The 27,707-nt window shown below is 42.0% G+C and overlaps 1 protein-coding gene across 1 annotated transcript in view; it reads left to right on the forward strand.

Annotated features, from left to right (window-relative positions):
* The window catches only part of STX8 (syntaxin 8), a 72,570-nt gene that overhangs the window by 38,066 nt on the left and 6,797 nt on the right, over window positions 1-27,707 (forward strand). Inside the window, exon 7 of the mRNA XM_081895749.1 lies at window positions 12,953-13,054. Coding sequence (XP_081751875.1) covers window positions 12,953-13,054 — 102 coding nt within the window. The remainder of the gene's footprint in view (window positions 1-12,952; window positions 13,055-27,707) is intronic.

Raw genomic sequence — 27,707 nt, forward strand, 5'->3', positions numbered from 1 at the left:
TCCACTGCCGGCTACCTTTTTACAAGGAATCTTTTGTTGTATGAATTCATAATACAGACACTGTTTCTAGCAATACATCAGCAAGCCTTACCATAGTCTGAGCATAAATGGGGGGAAACGTGAGACACTAGTCTGAAATTCCACTTTTCAATGTGGCTGTACTGTTTGAAGAAGACTGAAATCTATGTGCCATGTTCTGCCTGTGTAATGAAGTTTGCATTGATATTCTGTTAATGCTGATGCCACTCAAAGTCCAAAACAACTGCATTTAAGCAGCACATCTTCTTGCATGGGATGATCTTGCTTTTTAGTTGGGTTAACAGCCCGATGAGGTCACTTCTTTGCATATCAAGCTGGTGTGCATCACCTTTTGTTCCTAAAAACAAACTTCACAAAACCACCACACAAAATCATCCTTTTTTATTTTCCCCTATTGATCTTCAAAGGATTGCATTCTAAATAGTATATTGTGGCCTGTGAATGCAAGTTCCCCTAGTTTAGGACCATTTCCTCTGCTGATAGGCAGAAGTTGTAAGGATCATTATACTTTTCATTTAAGCTGTAATTATATTAAATGGCATTTGTGATTGGTTTGTAGCACATAAGGGATGTTTTATGTTGCACTCGTTATCTGTACATAAAATGGGCAAGAGTTTGGTAATGGTGTGTCTGCAGAATGAGACGAGGGAGGGTGGTCCCACTTTATGCAAGTAAAGACAAAAGTCATAGCATGTGGTTCCAAAGTGGTTGAATAAGAGGTACCAACATTGCTTTTAATGAGGAGTTGCCAATACTAGATTATTATGATCCAAGTGTTAAATTAGATAATCCTACCTAAAAAATTAGATTCTACAACTCACATCTATTATTCTCTAATGAAGAGGATATTTGCTTGATATATGCCAAGACTTAGAACCTCTCATTAAATCACATTTACTTACAATTTAGATTTTAGTTTCCGTAATGGTAATGTTGAAGCAACAAGCTCACCCCATCTAACCCAATTTGCCAGTGAAACCAAGGGGTGCTGGGCTTGCGAAACAGTGTCAGGGATAAGAGCTGTTCTCAAGCTTGTGGCACAAGCAGTCTGGAGCCCTGGGTTGCTCGTGGGAGATGAGTACTCAGCTTTATCAAGACGGCATGCCAAATATCAGTTTTTCCTTGCTGTAAAAATAATATGTGAAAGGGCTCTTGAGAAATCAGCAATGTATATATTATATGAGAGTGGGAATGAGGAGGAATATATGTGGCATTCATTCAGCAACCAGATGTAGAGGTCCCGAGCTTCATTTTTTCTTATTATAAACCTGTTGCGAATTAAAAACAAGAAAGAAACAAGCTACCGTGAGATCAGATGTAGCGTTACTGATGTCAGGTGTAGGATTTATTTTCAAGAGCAAGATTTATCTGCGCAAGTCCTTTGGAGAAGTTGTCCCAGGGAAAGCTAGCTGTACTGTGAGTTTTATCTTCTTTCCAAACTACACTTGTTTTTAAGTGCACGTTTGCTGTTTTCCATGACCAATCACCCTCTTCCTAAAGATTTATAACTCAGCTGTTTCAATTTGTGATGGGCCGAAACTTTGGAATGCAGATTGTCAGTCCAGATGTCAGACCTTTCCTTAAAAAAAGAAAATGAAGGATTAAATTAGGTATGTGTGATCCCCCCCCTTTTCTTTGAAGGCTCAAAATGTCACTTGAAGCCCTAAACTTATTTCCTGTTTCCTTTCAGATGTGATGGTTCACTTTTAAAAGGGAAAACATATTGCTGAGCACCAAGTGCTTAACTATGAAAAATCAAGTTAACTAGAGTCCTATGGCTAATGTGTAGACTTAAATGAGAATGTTATAGTATCATCATATGTAGTTTGTTTATTTATAATAATATTTATATATCACTATTTCGTTTTTTTTAAAAAACCAAAGCAGTTAACAACAATAACACATAAAACCGTACAGTTAAAACCATATGGAAGTTAAAATCAGACTTCAATTAACTATTGTGGGAAGATGTGTTCTTCATCGCCTGCATAGGCTTCGCAGAATAGAAAAGTTTTCAGCAGGCATTTAAAAGTTGAAACAGAAGGTGCCTGCTGAATTTCTGTTGGTAGAGTACCCCACAATGTTCTCTCTTTCTTGTTGTTATCAAATGAGCCTCACCAACTTGGGAAACTACTAGTGACACTCCTGAAGATGAAGTAGTGAGATTTATGCCACAGTATAAGGTAAAGGTAAAGGTACCCCTGCCCGTACGGGCCAGTCTTGCCAGACTCTGGGGTTGTGCGCCCATCTCACTCAAGAGGCCAGGGGCCAGCGCTGTCCGAAGACACTTCCGGGTCACGTGGCCAGCGTGACATCGCTGCTCTGGCGAGCCAGAGCTGCACACGGAAACGCCGTTTACCTTCCCGCTAGAAAGCGGTCCCTATTTATCTACTTGTACCCGAGGGTGCTTTCGAACTGCTAGGTTGGCAGGCGCTGGGACCGAGCAGCGGGAGCGCACCCCGCCGCGGGGATTCGAACCGCGGACCTTTCGAACGACAAGCCCTAGGCGCTGAGGCTTTAACCCACAGCGCCACCCGCGTCCCTATGCCACAGTATACCAGGGAGCAAAAATGGACTACATAGTGCCAGAGGGGGCCTCCAGGAGCACAGATAATTAGATGGCTTCCCAAATAAAGGAAAGACCTTCAATAGTCATGTCATGATCGGTGTCATAGAATGAATTTCGGGGCCCAACCACCTCCTAAAGCTTTTAAACTCTTTAAACTGTCCATGTTTCCATTTTGTAGCAAATAGGAGAGGAAAACAGATATTATAAGTAAGAATAAACACACTCGATAGGAGTTTTAATCTCGCATCTGGTTACCTGAATATTAAGCACTTAATCCCTTTAGATATATACTAGTACTAGTATAGTCCCCTATCAGTCTGAGGATTGTTAAAGCACGTGAAAGGAAAAGTTTCCCCAAAGGCATACAGCTTGCCCCATTTTCAGATTTGCTTTCCTGCTCTCACTAAAAAAAAATCCCCTCCCCCAGAAAGAGGTTGATTCCAGTGTCAGTCATTGCTTTAGGAGCTGGGCTGGCATGCTGCCCACTTTTGAGACAGACTTCATATCCCCAAGTTTTGAGGGGGAGATGTATGAACTTCCTTTCTGACTTTACTAACAGTCAGGGTGTTTTGGAATATGTGAGCATTAAATTTCAGCTTTCTGTGTGTTCAGTGGCATTTTGGGTATGTCCTTCAGTTGAGGTATCAAATGAGGTCCTATCCATTTTTATATATAGATATCCCAGTGCTTGTTTAAGTCTGGATATTATTATTTTTTAAAAAAGAAAATTAGTTCCCCTCTAATTTTTCAGGAATTTCAGGTTTATTCTTACTTGTCTTCACCTTTGTAATTCAGGCATTTCCAGAATCTGAGACTCTTCTGAAAGTGGAGGTATTTAAGTTTGGTTTATCTTCAAGCACACATAATTGTCACAGTGACTTTTCTTGCAGGGAAGAATAGTATGAGCGCTCTGATCAGTGACTTAAAGCTCTTGGTTCTGCAACTAATGGTGTTTACTTTGATCTAGTTAAAGTAAACTGCTTGCAAGGTGTTTGAGATGCTATCACTGTACTCCCATGTGGCAAGGTCTTTGTATTGCAGCAGGATTCCTGCCTTTTGTGAGTTATCAATCAGTGCATAGCTTTCATCACTCAGTGCCAAGCAGGTCAAACAGAGGAGTTCACATCTGTGTCTTGCTGACCAGTGAGTGTTTTCTAATGGTCCTTTCACTGGTGATATATTGCCAAACAGGCCAGCAGCTCAGAACGGCAGTGGGGATTTATTGGGCTGAATCTCTTGTTGCCCATTGAAGTTTATGTGTGTATTGGCTTTGGGGCCACCTTGTTTCATAGTTCATGAAGGGCTATCCAGCAGGAGACAGTATCATTTCAACATAGATTTAATGGCCCAGTGACTAAAGGATTACATGTACATCTCTGTTCCCTACTTACCAGGGTCCAGTAGTTCTTCATTGGGATGTAATATGCATATATTCTGTCCAGTGTAGGAAATATGGACAGAATATATTGATATTAGGTGCTAATTTTATTCCAGGTCCAAAGCCCAGAGTTTTGCACAATGCAAACACACCTGTGGTTTAGATTCATACACACGCTACAGCAGGAGGGAAATTATAGGTCTTGAGGACATAGACAGGACAGTTATGCAAAACTAGGAAGTATCAGAAGATCCGTTGTCATTTCTTACCTGTTGGCAGATGTTATTCATGTTTTCAAACTGGCTTCAAACTAGCATTACAATTAATCATATTTTGATTTTGTTTTTCATCAAAATGACTTCATGTACCAGTTTGGGGTAAGCGATGCTTAGAATAGAATGCAGTCAAAGTTAAGGTATCCACATCCCATTTGGGATGGAAAAAGGATTGGAGCAGCTAATTCCCTTTGATTCTTTAGCTTAAACTAGATTAAATTACTTTTGTTGCAGCTGCTGTTTGTATTTGTCTGTGTTTTGATTTGTGTGTCCACAGTGGGAACAGAGTGGAACGGGGAAACGATGCACACAGAGCTGGAAAGAAAACAGGCTGCAGCTTCATTATAAATGTGTACAATTGCTTGAAATAGATGGCAGGAACCAGAGACTGACAGTACTCAGGCCAGTGGTTCAGTTTAACTTTTCAGCTGGAAGGAGAATGGCACCAGGATGATGGCTGCTGCCCATAAACAAATTATTGAGGCTCAAACTGGCCATGACTTTAAACACATGGTTTTAAACTCTGCTCAGACTAGCCATGCCTCTCTGTTTGCAAAAAGGTCCCTGATCCTTATCAGGGCCATGAAGTGGTGGGAAGATGGCTTACTTCTTATCCCATGCCATTTTCTTACCAAAAACAATACCCTCTGGAAATGCTCTTACTCATAACTTCTAAAAATGTGGGGAAATAACAGTTGGGGAGAAGGAAGTTATCAGCAGGAGAATGCCCCAAATTGTTAGCCCTCATCCCATGCAACATCTTCCACTATTTTTTGCTTTTTTGTAGACAGGATGTGACCAGTCCAAGCACCTTCTTACATCATGTGCTTAAAGCCCCATCTAGTTAGATCTTGGGAGGGTAATTCCTTTCAACTCTGCCAGTCACAGAATGTATTTGTGTGCTAAAAACCACTAAGGTCCTTTAAGGAAGCAGCCTTTGAATTTCATGCAACTCCTATCCTGCTTCCCCATCTCTTTCCAAGCCTCTTCCTTAATGTAAAACCTTCTGTGTAACAACATAGGCAGTGCTTATATTCACCACTCCTCTTAGGCATATTACCCCTGCCACACCCTTCACTGGCCCTGCTTTGCATCCTCTTTGAGTATGTATGTCTGACTAGATTAGAACATATCCCTGATAATGCAGCTTGCCTGCCTGGATGGGAATAGAGAAAAATGTGCATAAAAGATAGTCTATTGTACAAAGGCAAGCTTGACATTTATTGTTCTGTTCACTTGGTTTCTGGTCCTCCCCAGCATTGGCATATGCCCCCCTGAAGGTTGCCTAGAAGGGAATGTGACCTGACCTAGCATGTTGGAAAGCCACTTTGGTCAAGTCGTGTTCTGTTTTATCCTAAACCCTAATCAAGTACCAAAACTGCACCACTGCAGTCCTAATTCTGCTTCTGTTGAACATCTAAGGGCCAAACTAGATGTAACATTGCATTCATCTTTTCATTTAATATGTACATTTTAGAAATGAAAATATCACCTGAGGGGGGCTTCCTGTATATTTTCGGGATCATGGAAGGCAAGGATGTGAAATTTTAACATATTCCTCCACTGCATTCATGATAACCATTTTGCTGAAGCTGCTATTTGCATTGGAAAGCAATTCTCCATTGGATCCAGGGTGACAGCCGGGGGGGGGGGGAGTTCCCTCCCAATACAAATTGTGATCATTATCAACTAGCCTTTCCTATTTGCATTATTAAAAAAAATAATGTGCAGAGATGTCTAATTTGGCTCATTTGCTTTGAGGAGTTACATAAGGTGACACGACCACAACATTTTGCCCCTATGAGTTGGAGTGGCCCATGCAATGTTTCTTGTTAAGGTCTTTCAGATTGCAGATGTTCATGTTTTTATGATCTGTTGCTTTGCTAACTGTTGGTCTGCCTCACATTCAATTTTAATGAACAGCAAAGCAAGGAAAACTTTAAGAATGAGGGGGAGAAACAAGTGACCTCGCTTTATATTCACATGCTTCCAATTAAGGGGTCTGTTATCTTACCCAAGATAACTGGAAAAGGATACTCAAAATACTACCTTGTGTAAATACAGCTATTGCCTGCATTATATCACCAGGAGTTCTCAACACATCTGGAACGAAAGTAGTTCCAGTAACATTAAAGCATCCTATTTTGGTTGGCACGCAGATGCTGTGGTATATGCCAGTCAGTAATGGGTTTTGGAAACAAGCTGCTCTAAAACTCTCCTGAACTATTCTCCTGGGAAATTATTCAATTAAATACAACTAAAATTAATGCTTGTGTGTTTTGTTTGAATAAAACAAAATAAGCAGCTGGAAAAGAAAATCCCTGGTGCATGTTGGAGAGCAAGGGCTCCAGGTAATATTCATGGATTCTGAGCTCAGTTCTTGCCCCACTACTCTTTCCACCAAGTACTCATTCTAAGTGATGATTATTGCTGTAACTGATGGTGCGTAGTTATTCTTTCTTCATTCTCTGGAATAATTTTGCAAATATAAATAATTTCTTTAGTTTCAGGGTAGAGAACCTGTGGCCTTCGATATGTTACTGTACTTCAGTTCCCATCACTCCTGACCATTGACTATGCTAGCCAGGGTTGATGGGAGGTGGAGGTTTTTAAGCAGAGGTTGGATGGCCATCTGTCATGGATGCTTTAGCTGAGATGTAGTTGAACAAAATATTCAGGGCGATATTCGTTCATTCATTCATTTGTAGATTTGTATACCAAAAATCCTAGGGTGGTTCACAACATAAAAATACAAAAGGAGAACACAAAATACATAATGGAAACAAGAACAAAAACAAAAACAAATGAACAACCCCCTTTCCACAAACATTTTATTATTTGCTAAATTTAGTATAAAGACAGATGGAGAATAAAATCAAGGAGACATTCAAAAGAGGAAATGTTGTAGTAACAGGTGACTTCAATTACCTTCACACAGACTGAGTGCATATGTGCTCCAGTCATGAAGAAAAGATAAAATTTCAAGATACCCTAAATGACTGTGCCCTAAAATAGTTGGTCACGGAGGCTACCAGAAGGGCAATAGCCCTGGGCTTAATCCTAAGCAGTTCTTGGGATCTGGTGCATGATTAAATGTTGTTGAGCAGACTGGGAATAGGGACCATAGTGCTATCAAATTCAATATATATGTAAATGGACAGTTGCCAAGAAAATCTAACACACACATTTGACTTGAAAAGAGGAAACTTAGCCATTACCAAGATGTTCTACCCCTCCACTGTCAGAGACAGTATGCCTCTGAATACCAGTTGTTGGGAATCACAATGGGGGAGAGAGCTGTTGCACTCATGTTGGATGCTGAGCCAGGTGGGCCTTTGGCCTAATCTAGCAAGGTCGTTCTCATGATGTCAAGACCATTGCCTCTAAGGATTTGCTGAGGAAAGCAAAATTTATATCAGCACAACTTGCTTCCATTTGTTATTATTTGAGACTAGCTCTTGTGTAAAGGGCTGATTATAGTTTGCTTCCTCTTAGACATTTATGAAACTTTCCCATTATTTGGGCATAGATGAGAATTTATGGCTTTCATTTGCTTTGGGTTTTAATTTTTTCTTTGGGCTTTAGATTCCCTTTGGTGCTCAGTATTAAAGCGCTCTGCTTCGCATGTGCACATTGGCCGCAATCTTTTTCATCACTGGCATGATACACAATGTTTGCTTTCTTCTGTTGAGCATAGTGTTGCATTGTTTTGAAGTGTGTAGCCTGGTGTTTTGCGTGATTCATTTCCTTGGCATTTCACTCTAAGGTGCTCCCTTGGAGGGTGGCAGTGGCTATGGAGACTGGGTTGCCTCCAGATTAAGCTTCGTAATGTTCTTGGTATGATATGAAATGTTCTGGGCTTCAGGTTTTGAGATGTTTTTCTTCAACCCGGTTCCAGTATACATACATTTGCCATGTCCCATGACTAATTTTGTGATGTATATTTTACAGATATACATTACTCTGTTGATATAGATCTATTTGGAGAAGCTGGGTTTTACACGGTGTACCTCCAGAATAAATATAAGGGATTTGAGCGAGGAAGCTACTGGGAGGCTTCCAGGCATCCTGATTCCAGCTAGCCAATGCCATCCATGCAGAGGCTGGCTGCATTGTCACTCATTGGTTTGCCAGCCAATTTATTTGTGTACTCCATCATAACCAAAATGGTAGGTGTGGGGTGTTCTTCTCTTGCCACTATACTAGTACAATGAACCCCTGGTACTAATGTAGTCTTAATCTCTTTCACATGCTCATCTGTTTCTCAGTCCACATCACCCAGACCTGCAATTTGTCTATATTAGGATGGGGAACTTGCTGAACTACAATGCCCAACAGCCCTCCAGCCAGCATGGTCAAGGCTGAAGGGAGATTTGGTCAAACAATATGTGGATGGCCAAAGGTTTCCCACACCTGCCTCTATACATACTCTCTGCTTGCCTCATGTGATCTTTTTGTCTCTCAGGTATCTCTCCCTCAGTCTTGCCTCCCTCTGTGCAGATTCACATCTCTAACTGCCTGACTTGCTTTTTTAAATATTTTCTTTCCATCATTTTCCATCACAGATGGCATCTTTCTCTTCCAGGCCATTTAGTCATTTCTTTTTATAATTTATAGTCCCTTCTTCATGAAATAGAGGCAGTTTCTAATAATGAGAATAATGCACTTTAGCCACACAGCAAAAATCAAATCGGTCCATTAGAACTGGCTAATGTTACTGGTGAGAGGAAGGAAATCTGTGACAGTTTTCTCAAACAAGAATATCCTAGATCCTCACCAGACTTGCTACTATGTACCTGCTTGTCACCAGTGCCCATCTTCTTCTTCTTCTGCTGCCACCTCCCGCAGCTCAGTATGCATAGCAGCAAATCATATGCGGGACCTAGATGCAGCTGTTCCTCCACAGCTGCTGCCATCTCCAGATGGAGAAAACTTAAAGGGTTCTGCAGAAGCAATGAGAGGCTCACCCAACCCTGATACAGCATGCCAGCCAGATGGTAGAAGGACATGTTGAACATGGTCCTCCTCCTCCTCCATACAGAACTCCAGAAGAGTGACTAATTTCACCCCCCCCCCAATGTTATGTCAAAGGGTGGTTTCTGAGGTTCTGGGGCAATAACTTTTACCTGCAGGAGGTGGCAGCAGCAGTAGAAGAAGAAGATGGGAACAGTGGCATTTTTTGCATCGGTTACCTGTTATGTCTAGTGCTGAGGGCGCTGCCTTGCCCTGCCTTTGTCCACTATCATTCCTTCCCTTTGGAACAATGTGTGTTTGCCTGCACTTAAATCATAGGCGCCATCTCTCTGGGTGCCTGGGCTCCCACAAAATGTTAGTTATGTGTGCCCGTGGGTGCCCAGCCTTCACCTCTGCCTCCTCCGCAGCTGCCACTGTACACTGGGTGCCACCGCCACTGCCTTACCTCTTGCACTCTTGCACAGCCACTGGACCTGGGCTTCTGCCTCTGCCACAAGGCCCTGATCCAGTCCCCACCACGGTACAGGCTCCGGTCCAGTCACCACCATGACGCTAAAGTTCAAGAGGTAAGGCAGTGGCCATGGCACCTGGTGTGCAGTGGCAGCCTGGCGTCACGCTGTAACATCATCAAGTTCGAATAAAAGCCTGGCTTGGAACCTCACACATGGAAGAAAGGCTGGGTGGAACTGAAATAAAGGAAATCCTGCTCTCCTGTAGTCTTATTAATCTGTAGCTAAGATGCGATTGTACCTAGCACTGCTGCTAAATCCATTCCCCTCTTCATTTTGCAAGTGCAGTTTGTATTTGGCTTACTCAGTGGGCAGGAACTGTGAAGCCTGTTCTTTAAGGCAGCTGCCAAATCCAAGTAAGGCTTTTACATATTTTAAATAAATCAGAAAATCAATTAGTACAAATACGAGGAGGTTATATGGCAAGAAGCCTGCTTTTCTTCTGAGTGCTATAGGAATGCTGCCATGCTTGGGACTCTGTGTGTGGTTCAGAAGTATAAAAACTCTCAAGCCTCTTGGGAGAGGGCACACCTGAGTAGCATACAGACAGAAACTCTGATTCAGGATGGGATGTAACCAAGTAAATCTTCCTTCTCCCGTGGGGGTAGAGAGAAGGAGCATTTTACTTGCTATAGAACAAAAATGTTATTTTCTTAAGCTGAGCAGTTTCCAGTTTTCCTTCTTCATTGCCCATCTGCCCTGAATTTCACAGAGTTCTCTTTCCCTCTCTACCCATTTCCCCCTCCAAATTCTTTCCTGGTGAATTCATGTTAAAGAAGAGTGATGGAAGGGAAGGCTGTTTATTTTCCTTTTTCTTAACATTTTGTAATGTCCTGGGTTCCTGATCGGTGCCTCACACAGACTGCATATTTTGGGCTCACAAAGATTAGGGACTTCCAGGCTTGGTCTACCTGGAAACCACAGTGGCGCCTTGCCATGAATGACAGCTTTCCTATACAATGTATAGTATACGTGGAACACTTCAGGAATTCAGTACACTTCACATAATCTCAGCAGTCCTTGCTACACCCCTGTAAGGTACAGCAGTATTTCCCCTCTCTATTACTGATGGTAGGGCTTAACACCGAGAAGAATGTTAGCTTGCCCAAGATTATCTAGTGAATTTGTGGATGAGGTTAGCAGGCAACTCACAGCTCACACTCTTGGCTACTGAAATACAATAAAGTACAATATCATTTGTAAGGTTCCAGTTACAGATAGGTAGCCGTGTTGGTCTGCCATAGTCAAAACAAAACAAAATTCCTTCCAGTAGCACCTTAAAGACCAACTAAGTTAGTTCTTGGTATGAGCTTTCGTGTGCATGCACACTTCTTCAGATACACTAACTTAGTTGATCTTTAAGGTGCTACTGGAAGGAATTTTTTTATTTGTAAGGTTGTTATTCCAAATGTAAACCATCCCCATAGATGTAACTGTTTATAAAGTGAAGTGTTTATAATGTACAAACTACAGGGGTAGTTTAAGCAGTGAGTTCTTGCAAGTACTGTGGTTGCTCAAGAAAATGCTGTGCAATTCCTCTTTTTTATTGAATGTAAATGGACTCAAAGTGGGGCATGGTCAATTTATACACTTGGCAGTTGTTCTTTCTGGAAACAGTTTTCTGTTTTGTGCTCCAGAAGCCAGAAAAACATAATTCAAAGACGGTGACACTATTTTTTGTTTTAAAAACTACTTTAATGTGGCTGTGTAACTTGTGAAAGTCATCAGTTTTGAATTTTCATCGTTCGAACTGAGCAAAGGTACTAATAGAAACTTTTTCTCATAAATTACTTCATAACCTACCACCTGTCAGTTGGCCTCACCCCTGCCACACTGACTGTATATGTGAAGACGGGATTGAATTTACTAAAACGTTGACCTAATATCCAAGAGCAGGAGGCTTGCAACTGGAAGACAACATGTTGAAACTTCACTCGGATGTTGGCAGCTTGCTAATTTTTGTACTGCTTAATAATTTTCCTTGTTTTTTCACTCTGAATTCATTGTGAGGTCTGTGATGGAAACCAACCATTCTGTAAGGAGCTGTTTTATACAGCGTCACCCTTGTGAACCCGATGAGTTTTCAGTGGATGTATGGCATCCTTAGGAGACGCTTTTCTCTGCCATTATCTATGACCTCTTCTCCTGGATATGCCATCTCTGAAGAAACTGGAATGTTAACCTCTTTCTATATATATATTTATGTTCTTATACTTCTCAGTGCAAGTGGGACCTGTGCTAAGTGTGGAGTGCCAGGCAGCTGTGCCTTCTTTCCCCTCTCATTTCACTTTATCCCTCTTCCCTACAATGTTCCATTCTGCCCCCTGCCTTCCTTCAGCAGTCAGCTAGCATTCTGTGTCCACTGAACATGCTCAGTGTCTCCCACTCCCCTGCACCCCCCATTTTGGGGAAATACATGTGAATCCAGATTTGGAGAGTGGAGTTTGCTCTTCACATATATCAATACCTGCACCTTGAATCTCAGCTGAAAACAAATATGCAAGTAATGGTTTTTTAACGCCGAAGTGCAGTTAGCGCTTGCTTATAGTCAGGATGTCATTATTTGTGCTGAAAAATGGAATATTGGTGAGAAGAAGCACAACTGTAAGAGAGATATTCTATAAGGAAGCTGTTTAAACAGGATCATGCTTCAGTTTTTATTCTCAATTATAACTGAGCCTTAGAAATTGTATTTATACCAATATGCAAAGGTGCAAATATTTTCCATTTGCAGGTTTGGACAAAATCTGTGGGGCAATAGAGTGCAGTGCAAGTAGCATGAGGGCTGAATGTGTGGGGCCAGTTTCTAATCTCTGGTCATTTGCAGGTAGCTTTGGGGTGATTCTTGCCCATTGCAAAAGTGGAGGTTCTGTGCAGCCACTCCAAACAGCCCAGATAAAATTTTCACCCTTCTTCTGGTCTAAATTTATAAAGCATTTTGTTCTAACTACTAACCATGGGCCAAGGAACAGATGTGTCTGCACGTTCTTAATCCGTTATGCTAGCTAAGTGCAGCATCTACATGGGCTACACCTACTGAGATGCTTTTGGGTGGCTTCTGCTTGGCTTCTGCCAATAAGTTAGATCAAAGCTGCAGAGCTCTTGGTTGCTGGAAGGGTGCCATAAAATGATAACATTGCATTTGTTTGGGTGTGATGGTGGAAAACCTGGATATTAATACTATATAATGATATTTCTTTTTTAATAGAAATCATCGACGATATCACCAATTTAGTAGAAAATACCGACAACAAGCTGCGCAACCAAACCAAGCGTGTAATGACAGTGGACAGAAAATCATCTTCTTGTGGTAAGATATGGTTTGACTTAAAAGTCTACTTTTAAAATAATTTTTTTTAAAAAAAATAGCTGCCATTTTGTAGCTTCTAATTATTGGCCTGAAGCAGTCTAAATAATTTTTCACTGTCATCTTGTAATGGTTAATGGCAGTTAATTAAGCACGGTTTAAGCAGCTACTGCTTTTGAGAGAGTGAGGAGAGAAAAGAAGACATGATAGAAGAGGAGTAAAATTAGTATCCTCATATAGAGAAGGGGAGTTATTTGTAGAAGTGATTCCATTTGGTAAAATGTCTGTGCCTACAGATACCCTACAAAGCAGAGAGTTCTCTTATGTGAAGGCCACCAATGTTGCAATTTGTGTTGCTACTATTGCACTTTCCATATTGTCAAACATAATAAACCAGGCATAGGTAAACTCCGGCCCGCCAGATGTTTGGGACTACAATTCCCATCATCCCTGACCACTGGTCGTGTTAGCTAGGGATGATGGGAATTATAGTCCCAAACATCTGGAGGGCCGGAGTTTGCCTATGCCTGTAATAAACTGTGTGTTGCCAGTTAAGCCATGTGTGTACATAATTTTAAATCTTTATTTTCTTGGCACATGATAGGTATAGGATATTTAGCACCATTTCGTTTCCATATAATACGTTGGTTTAGTGCAGGGTTTCCCAAACTTGGGCCCCAAGCTGTTTTTGCACTACAATTCCCATCATCCCTGACCACTGGGATGATGGGAATTGTAGTGCAAAAACAGCTGGGGACCCAAATTTGGAAACCCTGGTTTAGTGCAAAACAGTATGAAACACTGGTCGGGCTGATAAAACACAACTGAATACTCTTCTACGATTCCTTGATGTTTCAGATAACTGCATGTGTTAAATTTCAAAAGACTTAGATGTAAAACCAATTGTGTGGGGCAGGGGAACCCTTGATCTTTATTGTTGAGTTTTGTGTTCACAGTGCACTTAATTTGCTGAATGTCTTAATACTGAATGTCTCTTAAATGACTTAAGCAAAAGAGAAGGAAGGCCATCAAGCTAGACTCTTCAACTGCACTTAGAAAGAACAATCCTGTGTTTGTTAGAAGTATCTGTATCCCTCCTTCTGTCTGGCAGAAAAGACTTCAATGCCGCGGACAGTAAATGGAAATTAATATTTAATAAACATAATATACTTGGTTAAGATAGTAGTGGTTCATGATGGCTCTGCAGGGAGGAGGGGATGATGATGGAAAATGTCTGATCTCCTGGCTTTAGATGTTGCTATAAATGTTGTTGTTGTTATTTATTAGCAACTTTACCATGGTACCGGGGGCGGGGGGAGCTTCTGAAGCATACAGTTTGTGCTAGCATTATTAGCATTAACATCGTAGGCCTGGTGGCAGTCAGCCATTTGATATTAAACCCCTACAGATTGCTGTGTAGTTGAGTTCTGAATCTGAAAGCAGGGATTTGCACCCGTATCTAGTCACGAAATCATATAGTGTAGACTAGTGATACTTTTCCCCCATCATCAAGCAGAGGGCAGTTGCTTTTCAGATTGATTCGATTTTACCTAGCAACCTGGCTCTATGAAATGCTAAGAGTCAGAGAACAAAGGTATATTTCATCTGATATTTCCAAAGACAATTAAAGATGACTTAGTCTATCCTCCACGCTTTCCCCTCTTTCCCCGCCAGTTCTTCCAGCTCACTAGAAATGCATATGAATGGTAAGATATAGGAATGGGTTGTATTAAAACCTCCCATTTTCTTCTGTTCCACAAGGTGGCATCGCAGCGAGATGTCTCTTTGCTTTTAGTTTTTATGGTGTCTTTAGGGGAGAACAAAAATCATGGCTTTAAATTCTATCACCTAAATCGGTATGCGCTGCGCTGTGCTGTATTAACTTCTCACATGAATATTAATTTTTTACGGTGTTCCTCAGACTTTGCTGCAAACTTTAAATAAATCTGCGGGGTTTTTAAAATGTGGATGACATCCTAAAAGAATGTCCCTAGAAAGTAGGAGTATGCCCCCAGCTCTCACCTTATTCATCATTCTGGTGCAGTACCTACATTCTTTGGCTATTTTTCTCAGAAAGTCAATTGGCTTGATAAATTCAGGGCTGCAAGTAATCAGGTTTGTTCAGCTGATGCAAAGTATATATATTTTGACGAGTGAAAGTTCCATCCGCTTTATTTTTAGTATTGCGGGGAGCTTAGTTCAGTGTGACATGAAGTCAGCCTTTCCTGTGGCCGGTTTGCCAGAAGATTGTGCCAGCGTTCTTTCCAATAACTGCACGGACAATTGCCTTGGGTCTGAACCAAAAGATGATTTCCCTGAAACAACTTTTTTCCCTGGTTTATGAGCTGTTCCATTTTTCTCTTTGCTCCTTTTCATGTTTCCTAAGCCCAGCTATCTGGGTATTTGGAATCACTTTCCACGATGTTACTACCATTTGGTTTGTGATGTTGGCAGATCTTATGCCATGAAGTGTGTGTGACACCTCATACCAATAGGAGAGCAATGGATCAAGTTTGGAGAAGGGGCATAAAAACATAGTAACTTCTTTTTGTAAGATGGGAGGTGGGTTCTTATTTCAGCTGCTATTTACATAATAAAAATGTGCATTAATTTCATTCATGAAGTTAAGATCAGTCTAATTTGGCCCTGAGACATAGAGATAACTTGTCTGGATGGTGGCCAACAGTGGCCTTTGGCTGCAATGGGGCCCTGTAACTGCTGAGGTGTCATTTATTTCAGATTCAGACGCTGGGACTGCTGCGCTCATATATCATCCCCTTATGCCTGTCAAAATGTTTGTGCTTTTTGAGGACTTCAACTGCTGTGGCATGTTAATCAGAAGCTCAGATAATTGTGCCCAGCATGCTATGATTTGCAGAGTTCAAGACCCTAAGCAGCAGTGGACGCTCACAAGACAGCATCGTTTCATACATATTTTTTTCTTCTTTATATCTTGTCAAGAGCATCACAGATCCTAATATGCTCGCCTCCCACCACCATCAGATCCGCTCTCTCCTTTTCCCATTCTCCTCTGGTGAAGTGGAGTAAAGGATAAGTTGCTTGACTTGCCAAGGTCACCCAAACAGCCCCATGGCATGGCTATCATTAAACCTGTATCTCTGGAATTCTATCCCAATGCTTTAATCACTGAGCAACCTCTTTGTCACTTGGCAGAAGTCCATGGTGAAAGCATTCAGAAAGAAATAGTCTGGACAGTAAAATCCTTCCAACTCCCACAGTCTCCCCAAAGAAAAATAAACCCCAAGCTTAGTTAATATTTTGTCTCGTTAGGCTTCCAAGAGCAGAAATCTAAAAATTTAGAGTGATAAGACGCAGGATTGTGAGCTGCTCTGGTAGGCAGTTTGGATCTGATACTCATAATTATATCCTTGTTATTTACTCTTTCTTGAAACTCAGAAGAGGCTTTGGCATGTCTAGTGAGAAAATGCTGTTGTGTGTCCCCCCCCCCCCACAGCCTTTCACCTTAAAGCAATGGGTAAGGGGGGTCTAGCATGCCTATGCAGGCTGGGTGAGCGGAAGAGGCCAGCAACACCTAGTTAATTACATTTGCATATGCAGCTGTTCAAATAGAGCCTCTCTGGTGCCTGCTCTCACCTCGTGGGGGATTTGGAGCAGCTGTTGCTAGACCCGGCAATCTGGCTCTGCCATTGGAGGGTTGGGGAGCGTCCCCGGGACGCCCCCTCAACCATCTATCATTTCAAAGGCCAAGTAATTAGTTATATTTGAATACAAAGAGGGGAAACCTGGCATTGTGTGAACATCCAGGGGCAGCTGCTTATAGTTTGGTTTCCAAGGATACGTGTCCAGGAGTTAAATCACTGCTTGATATTTCTGGAAAAAGTGCAGAAATGTGATAATCAGAATTTGACGCCTGCTGTTTATTTTATAGCACATCCTGCAAGTCGGTGGAGGCTTCCCTGTGATTTTAGGTGGTTGTTTAATTTTCCTTTAAAAACAGAGGAAAAAAATACAATTGGCTATCGTGCTGAGGTTCTGTTGAGGTCATGACTTAGTTTGTTTTGTTTTGTGGGAGCTGGGTGAAAATCATATGTGGCCCGCTTTCGTGATTCTGCATGCGTTTTTTTGAAGCTCTTTAATTCCCTTCACCAGAAAGATGGGTATTTCAAAAGCAGATGCTAGGCAGCAGAAATATAGGGTGCAGATAGCAGAAGGATGGTGGAAAGGTCCAGGATAAAGACTTTCCCGCTTATAAGGGCAATCTTAAGGTGCACGTCAGCCTCCAAAATAGAGATGATAAGGATTCATAGTATTTCATTCCTAAAAGCAAGGACATCCAGGGTGCTTTTTCTCGGTTAAAGATACCTTGGTTAACATACCTTGTTCCACCTAAAAGATTTCGCATATCCAACCAGCCAGTCTGTTGCTGTTGCTGCTTTTCCTTTCCCTCCTCCTTCTTTCTTTTCATATCTGAAACAAAACTGAGAGAGCTATTAGGAGCAGTGCACACATCTTTCCCTCCACCACATGAAACCATGTGCAGTGTGAACTGGCCCTTCCTCATGAGTGCCTGATCACATGCAGGACTGATCTGTAGCATTTCTGAACTTCAAGAAAATGGCACGACAGTCACATAAACCAATAGTTTGTGCAGTTGGCCATTCATGCTGAGGGCCTGTTTGTGTAGTAGAGGAGAGGGACCAGCTTATGTTTGCTCTTCATCCAACTGCAGCCCTACTGTTGGGCTATGATCTGGGGCCGAGGCATTGACCATTTTTTCAAATAAAATGAAAGTGAAAAATTTATTTTTCAAATAAATGAGGAGGCCAATCTTGAGGAAAGCATCTGAATCCACGGTGTTGTGTGGTGGATTTCACTGTCTCATTGCTGCTGTAGATGGTGTTCAGTTAACTCTATCCTCCCTTTGGAGTCCTCAAAAAGAAGGAAGGGTGGAATAAATTGCCCTCCACCCCCCCCCCCCCCGCCGCTTTCACTAGAGAAATATAACTGCAAAGTAATTGATTGCCAAAACAGTGGTGAGTGACATTGTGGATCTGTGATGCCTGTCCTGTAGATGTACATGGGACTGTAATGTTTGGAAATAAGGGACACGTATCATTTCCCTGTATTCATCCTGGTCTGTGGAGTCTGGGCCAGAGACCTCTGTGGTGCATATGTGTTTCATGGAAAGTGCCATAAGCCACACAAATCCCTGGTTACTCGAAAGGTCTTCTCTGTTGCAGTTTTCAGTCTTCCCAGTCATATTCCTTGATGGCTCAATATAACATTTGATGGCCTTTTCATATTTGCCTTTGAAATGCTCTCCAAATTTCTGCGGTCTCTCTCTCCCTTCATTTCGAGGGTTCAGATTTGCTCCTTGTCTCTGCTCTCCGTGGATTCTCATCGTGGAGCAGGAGAGACTGCTTTAGGGTGGGTTTATTTACCTAATAAACTGGCTCTTGTATCGTCTAGGAAATGCTGACATTTTTGAAAGAGGAACTCCTAGTAACAGGCAAACAAAGGTCCAGCAGTTAGGTCTGGTGAAACAACGAAATGAAGGTCAGCGAATATTGCCCTCAGCCTCTTTCCCGGTGGCCATGACAGCAGCGGAGGTTTATTTGAAGATCCCAGACTCAGAGTCATTGCTTGCATTGTCACCCATCTGAGCGTTCGAGTCTGTGCCAACAGTTTGGGATATTAATGTATTCCACAGATCAGTGAAAAAAGGAATTCCTCTGCACGTCTTTCTTTTCTTTTCTTTTCTTTTTTTGTTTTCCCTAATTTCCCCCCCTCTCACTCCTTTCCATACACTTTGTTTGCAGTGCCTTTGTCTGGCGGATGTTGCTGGGCATTTCTAATGAGAAAGCAAAGAATTGTGGAGAGGGAGGGGGAGGGGTGTGTTAGCACTTTTAAAACATAAGGTGAAAGTTTTTTACAAGCTAGTCAGGTGCATAGAAATTCGTATTCTGGTTGGGATTGTGAATGCAAATATACAGTAGAAAGCTCCCTTTCTGACACATAAATCTCCTTGATTTGCTTCCTGGAGCAAGAAAGTACTTTAGGAAAAATTAAACACTGCTGCTCCACAGGATGCCATGCCTCAGTGCTTCTTTAGTATTCATCCGTGCTTCATTACCACAGCCACCTCTCAGCCCACCCTGAGCAGCTGCTAAAAGGGGCAAAATTACAGCAATTCATACTGTGGGTGACTTACTGCCAGGGAATAATTGGTTTCTGTTTGCAAGGGACATTATCACAGCGAAGCTTGGAAAACAGAAATTGTTTGCTGGTTTTGGGGAAGGGGGGTGTTCAATGGAATGTATTTATCAAGATTTTCACAGGATTTGTAGAAAGGGCAGCTCAATGGAAAGAAAAGCTGTTGTTGTTCTTGCGAAGAGACAATTATCTAATAAAGAAATGGGTCAGGCAAAGGAATTTGCACAGGTTTCTTAAACGTATCTGTTTATGCGGCTTCCCTAGCAGGAATTGTACTTAATACTTAGATATTTTTTTAATATATTCTTTGATCCTTCATGGAAATGTTAATGAGACGAAATGGGCTAAAGAGCTCTCCAGACACTGCCTGGAGAGGGAGGAATGAAATGCAGACCCTCTGGAGGGCTTCTGACACACAAGAAGTCCCTTTGTTTCCTGTTTTACAAACCAGAGACATGTCTAAAATCAGCAGCAAAAGAGAGCAGGCTGAAGAGGCAGTGCCGAAGACTAGGCTTTCTATATTTTAAAGGGGGGGGGTTGTTTGTTGCTGGCTGTGAATGCCTTGGCGTGCTTGATAGGCAGTGTTCTGTGGCTGTTTGAAGTCCAGAATGAAGGTACTCAGAAGATGTGAGCAGGATGTGGTTAGGCCGTCTTTCACTTAGACTTAATTAAGAATCTTGCAGGCTTTGTCTCTTGGGGAGCCTGTTTCTGTGAATAGGGAGCTTGGCCCCAAAATTGTATATACCAGGCCCACTGCCTTTGTGTTGGGTTGCCAAACTGAAGACAGTAGCAAGTGCAGGCCCCATGTTGCTGGAGGTCATCCTCTTGTTCGGAGAAGTGAGCCCACATCCCCAAGAGAAAGCGAGAGGAGCTGGAGGGAGCCTTTCTTAGGAACCGGAGAGTAACCAACCTTTATATATGTGTGCGTGTGTGTGTATAAATAAAAAGCCAGTGGGAGGTAGAAGAGGTTTTGTAACACTTTCCAGCGGATGATTGTTTAGCCTTAAGGAAGGTCAGAGGCTAAACCACAAAGGGCAAACACTTTTCCTCAAGGAGTCAACACTGGGTCCATTTCTGTATGTGGGACTATATCTGGGGTTTCATACCCAGATATTAACGAGTCCAGGTATACAATTTATAACCTATGATGTTCCCTTCTAGAGGAGTCAGATTTATTTTTACTACTTTAATGATTAACAAAAAAAGATGCATTGTTATTTTGGCTTTTCACAGGACAAATCCTAGCACTTGGAGAGAGTTGTACAAAGCTTAATGGCTGGCCTTCCATTTTCAGCAAAAACCTAAACTCCTGGTTATGGTTTTAGATAAGCCATAAGGTCAGGTCTTTCTATTCATTTGCATGAGAATTAATGCCTATAGAAGTGACCTTTGCCTCTCAGTTCATCAGAGGTCTTGGTAGTTGTAACTGTGTTTAGGGGAGAGAAGTCAAACAGGTGAATAGTGAGGTGGCCTGGATAGGCACTTGAAGGACTCTCTATCCTCTATCCCATAGGCTGTGAACATGATTGGATGAGGTAGGTCAGGAGCAGCCGCTGTGTTCCCCTCCAGATGTTCTGACCACCCTGCGTCATTGCCAATGCTGTCTGTGGTTGATGAGTTGCAGTCCATAACATCTAGAGGGACCAGGTTGGCTACCCTCGAGGTAGGAGTGATGTCTCTGCTAGAAAAGCAACTGAGAAGAAACTTGGACCATGCTCTTAACTTGCCATTCATGGGGCACAACGATAGAGAGAGTCTAACTCTGTGCATTCCTGCATGAGACTGGTAGTTTTAAATCTGTTTCATTCTGGCTTTAGGCCAGATTTGGGCCCAGAGACTTCTCTGCTTGTAGTGGGCAATCTCAGCTGTTTCTACTATACCTGCTGATGCCATTTGACAGTAGCATCCTTCTGAATCATATTGCGGGGATGAGGTGATTCTGCTTCCTTTCTGACTGGTATAAGACGGTATTATTAACAGATGTTCAGTCTATTTCCCCACCATTCTTGTTTCTGTTTTGGGGAGTGGAGATCCACTTGTGAATCAGCATCTAAAAGCTCTTGTGGTTAGATAAGGTGGAATAGACTTTAAGCAGAAGGCAGACAGTACTTGGAAGGACAGTACTTGGAATGGAAGGAATGGAAGATGCAGTACTTCCTTCCATTCATACTCACTTAGAAGATCAGATACCTAACCTAGAAATGTCCCTAGTGGCCATGGGTGCTTTTTTCACTTACACTCAGTATTAGCTGCTGCAACTCTTATTGGAAGGTAAGACCTTCCTGGTGCTGGGGGTCATCACTCATACTTGAATTATCTTAAGAATTTGATTTGTATAATATGCTCTGTGTGAACATGCCTGGAAGCTTAGCTTATGCAAAACTTTACTTGTATGATGAGGTATGAGACACTACCTGCATATTTAGAAATTCCACTGGTTACATGCTTGCTTTTTAAGAACAATTCATGGTGGTTATTTATGCAGCCCTGCATGGCTAAGTCACAGGTATCTCAATAAACACATGCCATATTAAAGTATTCCACGTGTTTGGATCTTAAGGAGAGTTTCCTACTCTGTATATTTCTTTTTCCAAAGAGAGGGAGGCATTTAGTGGAGGCGTTCGTATTGAGAGATTTTGTTCTTTCATAGCAATATTAAAAATAGAACATCGGGGGTTGGAGTTTCTAAGTTTACTCTCAAGCTGAGTTGCTCTAGCCCTTCATTCTCTCTGCTGATACTTGTGCACACAGAAAAGAGAAAAATATTTGCACATGGATTAACATTTTCTAGAACTTATTGCCATTTGTAGGGCAGGGAGAAAACAACAGGATTAGGCAGAGATTCGAATTAACGTACAGTCATTTTGGATTCTGGTTTATGAGGTGAATTCATAGGTTTAATTTGCTGCCATGCAGTTTCCACAATGAGTTGCATTTGGAATGAGTTGCAGTTAAAGTTCTTTTGGGGAGAGAAACAGTCAGACTTCTGATTAACTGAGGCAACCCTAGTTAAAACTAAGAGTGAGTGCCCAAAACAAAATCCCTTATACTTTATAGCAGCCTCCCTCAACCTTGGGTCCCCAGATGTTGTTGGACTACAACTCCCATCATTCCTAGCTAGCAGGACCAGTGATCAGGAATGATGGCAGTTGTAGTTGAGGGTTGAGAGAGGCTGCTTTATAGGTATTAGAGTATGACTTGGGACCTGGGGGTTCATTACCACTACTACTACTACTTCTAATGTTTTTCAAAGTTTCAATACATACATGTTCTACATATTTTCTTCCATCGATTCTTGTTGAATCCATATGAGCATCTTTCTGTCCTCAGTTACTGCAGAGCAGAGCAAATCCTTCTTTAAGGATTTTTCAATGCAGAACTGAGATTGGCTTTGCTTAAATTGTATGAGTAATAGCAGCTTCCTACTTTAGGGTTTGGTTGCTTACATCTCACTGTGTTTAAATGCCTTCCCCTCATAAGCTAGCTCGTTCAACATCACTGAACAAGGTGGTTCAGTGGATTAAATGTTGGACACCGGAAGCCCTTTGACAAGTCACTACCTCTTGGCCGTCTTTCTCTATATCTGCAAAAAGGGGATAGCCCATGAGTGGATGTTCGTGAATGAATGAGGTATGGAAAGTTCAATTGCAAGTTTAAATAATCAGTTTGCACTCCTGTGGCTGTTTTATAACAACTATATGATCTACTTGTGGAAGCCTTTTGCTTATCTTTTGTTGTTGATCAGGCAAAGCTCCCTTTTTGGACTCCTGCAGCGCTTGTCCTTAGCAGTTTGCACCAAAGGACTGAGGAAGTAGCTTAGGGTTGGTTGTTTAGGTTTCCTCTCAGTAACTTTATCTGAGCACTTTCTGTTCCTATCTACTTTCTCATGGATAATCTCCTTTCATTCTGTTGAACTCTTCCTGTAAAACAGTTTCTGCTGAATAGCACATGAGTAGTGGGCTATTTTCACAGCATGCTATGCTTCAAGCTTCCTTCTGTGCATGTAAACCTATAAAGAGGCTCATCATTTATTCAGCCACAGGTAATTCTCATGCACGCTTAACATACCAAAGAGAAAAGTGTGTGTAAGGAAGGAAGTAGGCTGAGAGGAAAGAGGCAACACTCTTCCCTTATTTTCTCTCTTAAATGAATTTGATAACCAAAGCTACAAAATCAGGAAAGGGAGGAGAATATTTGGGCTCCAGTTTGTGGCTGATAATGTTGAAGACTGAATTATAAGGAGGAAAGAACTGGTAAAATCAGGCAGTGTAACTTGGTGTCAAGACAGCCGCAGAGTTTTTTCTAAGCACCCATTCTTGCCACGGTATGTATGTGTGTCTTTAGTGGGCATGATCTATCAAAGTGATTTAGCCAGAGATGCATCTGCATTTTTGAAAAGGCTGTTTTTGCAGCAGCTAGCGATGAAGCTTTCTTTTGCACAAATAAGTGTGTTCTTTTCCACCTGCCATACCATTGGTAGAAGAGTATTGGAAGCGTCTTTAAAGGTTCTTGATAGCAGATTATCCAAATGCAGTTGATGAATGTTCACTGTCAGGAGCAGGAGATTTGGAGTCTGCATTTCCCAGGGTCTAATCATCTCATAGGGCAGCTGAGTGTGACTCCTTCCCCAATAATCTACTTAACTCAGTAGTTTTCCCCTCCTGTTGCCTCACAAGGAGAAAGAGGCTCCTAGGCTGTTTGCATGATAAGTAGCTTCAGACTCTCCAAGCCTTTGAAGGGAAAGCTGAGAGTTAATTGTGGCAGCTTGAACTAATGGTTTCCCATGTTTACTGGTAGGTTAAGTGAGAAAGAGAGCTTGAAAAACACCCTTCATTTAAGTGCAGTAATGGGCCTTACAGTGAATTTCAAGAGACAACATGTTAATAACTATTCTCTGTTCTGGGGGAAAGTGTTCGCCATGTTCTAAGGCTGATGGATTTGCAGGAAGGGTATACATCAGGGTTTTCTCTTGGGGGAAATTAACTGGGAAATACTCTTGTTTAACTTTTTCAACATCTGCATAACCACTGTGGAGAGTTACCAGCAAGCTGAGTGGCCTTTAGGTGGTAATTGATCATGTCTCACGAAAGTCCAACTCACTGCATGTAAAAATGCCTACCTGTGTATGTAGGAGATACACATACCCACAGGACTCATTTTACAAGTAAACCAAATATATGCTACTCCATAACTATTGTACAATGCTGTGCTTTAGGTTTGCGCTGTTCATTTAAGTTTAGAATCATGGTTAGAAGCATTGTATTTGCCGTCAAATGGTAAAATAATTCCTGGATTTTCATGCGAAAAACAGCCAAAGAAGTGTTAATATCTTCAGCAGATTTATTAGACTGCACATAATCACAATGTCTGAAAACTTTACATAGAACTTAAATGCTTAAAAATCATCCCAGTTTCCAGGAACATTACAGGATGGTGCACCCTGGGCCACATCATAATGTACAGAACTAACACTGGTTTGAGTTACTTAGGTATTCTGGAAACCAATTTAAGGTGAATTATTTCGAGACACTCCATTCAGGTGTGCAACATGAGCATGGAGCAATTCTGGCAGTAGACTTGTAACAGCTGTTACAAGCTGTTAGGCAACTGCGATCAAATTTGCAAGTTTAAAGGAATGACACAAGCAACTGCGGCTGAGTGTATCATTTGTATCCCTTTTTTTCTAATAAAATTGTGGTGTGTTCTTGGAGTCCCAGATGTCTCTAAATTGCATTGTTACCCAGTTTATAGATCGGTGATTCCTTAACATGGATTGATGATCTAGTAACAGGTCACAGGAGGCTTGTGGTGCTACCGCCAAAGTTTCAGCAATGAGCCTTGAAGAGAAGCACAGCAAAAGGTGCTAATGGGGCTTCACTTTAGAAAGTTAGGCATGTGTTGGTGGTTCTCCAGTAGGGCTGCAGGGGTGCGACACAGAGTAGGATATATTTGGTCTTAAGTCATCTACCTGTAAAATGAGTCAGAGATGTGTGAGATCATACTCATGCTGTGGGCTGGGAAGGGGTGACAGAGGGACTCCCATTTTTTGTTTTATGGTATGAGGACAAAATGCCAGCAATGCCTGATGCAATTAAAACTTAATAAAGATAAGGTGCGAACTCATATTGGCTAGATTGAGGTCTATGGCTCTTGAAGCCAAGTTGGCATGATTTGTGCATTCTTTCAGCCCTGATGAAATGAAAAGTGAAGGAATGTTGCATGAAACAAATCAGTTTGGATACTTCAGCAAAATCTCACTTGTGTGCTTTGAGGGTGGAGGGGAATGCATCCCAGTCTGTTTGATTCTCATTGCCAAGTATTCAGTCAGAGATGCTGGAGTCCCTTGCCTCTCTTGCATTAGACGTGTGTTGGAACTGATGGACAAGGGTTCACCAATAGTCGCAGGACTGGAAAAGAAATGTATATCCTCCGAGCTATAGGATGGCTTGAGTTGCTTAAATGAGGATTTAGGAACATAAATACTGAAGGCGCTTGTGTTCTCTTGCTTTGTATAATACCTTAGCTTCTGTCTTGAAGAGTGAATATGTATTATCAGGCAGAGCATAAACTCAAAGTGTGTGTGTTAGTGGAATTCTTAATATATTATTTAATATCTGCATTTCCCATGGGATGTGTGCATTAATCCATCACACAAAAATCTGTTTGCTTCATAGGTTTGTTCTCTTCAGGATGAAAAATTATGTAGCTGGAATTTTTCATGCTTAATTTCTCAAAAACTGATTTATGATGGCAGTGGAGCTAAGAGTTTTTCATTTGTGATAACAGGGCTATGATGGAAATAGAGAATATGAGCCTGGGGACTGGGTAACCCATACTGAAATGTTTATTGCTGTCTTTGAAATGCAACATATTAGGATGAAGATGTGTCTTGGTAAAAGAGAACAGAGCAGTACCAGGCCTAGGGGATATTTTTAGTCTTCCAATAACTGAATGCATTAAAGAGAAATCACTTTCATTGTCATACTGTGATCAAGAATGCAGAAGTATTCCAGGGACCACAAGGCCCATAAGGATCTAATATTTTCAATATACCCTTCTATTTGGGTATAGACCTTTTTTGCATTAACATGGAAAAAAACCCCAGCCAGTGTATTTCTCCCAAAATATCCTTTCTTTTTGTTGTGCTGATGTAGTTGTCTGAGTCAGGGCTCACTTTTTCTTTTGCTGGAATGTCTACATGCCTGCTCGTATGTTGTGCATGAAGAAGACAATAATTCTAGAGAAAATGTCTATTCTGTAAAAGGTAAAGAGACCCCTGACCGTTAGGTCCAGTTGCGGACAACTCTGGGGTTGCGACGCTCATCTCGCTTTACTGGCCGAGGGAGCCGGCATACAGCTTCCAGGTCATGTGGCCAGCATGACTAAGCCGTTTCTGACGAACCAGAGCAGTGCATAGAAACACCGTTTCCCTTCCCGCCAGAGCGGTCCTATTTATCTGCTTGTGCTGCATGCTTTTGAACTGCTAGGGTGGCAGGAGCTGGGACCGAACAACGGGAGCTCACCCCGTCGCGGGGATTCGAACTACCAACCTTCTGATCGGCAAGCCCTAGGCTCAGTGGTTTAACCCACAGCTTATGCTACATTTGTGGGTGGGTGTTTTTTTGTTGGTGTGGGGGGGGATAGAGACCAGGTTGCAGTAGCTTGGTTGAGAGCACGCTCAAGTGGCTGTTGCTGAACTCACAACTGGAGGTACTCACTGTTCCAATTTGAGCAATTGTTGTGGCTCAGGAAAGGGCTTCCATGACGACAAAATCATGGTACAGTCCCAGTGTGAGGGTGCTAGTTAATACAAGCAGCACTTGCATCTCAGTGCTTCCTGGCTGCTATCTCAGCATGCTTCTGCATTATTGAAGGTAGGGAGGTAACCAAACTGTGCATCTCTTTAGTTATTGTCTTATCTTACTATAGAATGTTTTTGTAAGAAAAAGGTAATTATGCCTCTTGGCGGCCTCTTAGCACAGGGAGAGCAGGTGGAATGAGTGAGAAAATTGTCGCAGTGAGCAAACGAGCAGGCAGCTGAGTGGCCCAAGTGGTCTTTCCCTGCTCCCCTGTCACTGCCACCACCCACCTGCTTGCTTGTTAGCTCGTTCACATGCACAAGCCACAAGCTAAGGAAAGCCCAGGGTCCTAGCGGGGAACCTGGCTGAGCGAATGAGCAGGCGAGCCATCAGGCCTTCATGTGCTTCCTGTTGCTGCAGCCCTTTGTCTGCTATCACTGTCAAAAGGCACACTTCCTCCTCTTCATTCCTCTGTGAGGGGTGGCCAAGGAGGAAATGAGATTGTCTTAGAATTGTAGAGTTGGAAGGGATCCCTGAGGATCCTCTAGTCCAACCCCTTGCAATGCAGGAATCTCAACTAAAGCATCCATGGCTGATGGCCATTCAACCTCTGCTTAAAAACCTCCAAGGAAGGAGAGTTCACCACCTTCCAAGAGACTCTT

Source organism: Podarcis melisellensis (genome assembly GCF_964234715.1).
Source record: "Podarcis melisellensis genome assembly, chromosome: 2".
Lineage (NCBI taxonomy): Eukaryota > Metazoa > Chordata > Lepidosauria > Squamata > Lacertidae > Podarcis > Podarcis melisellensis.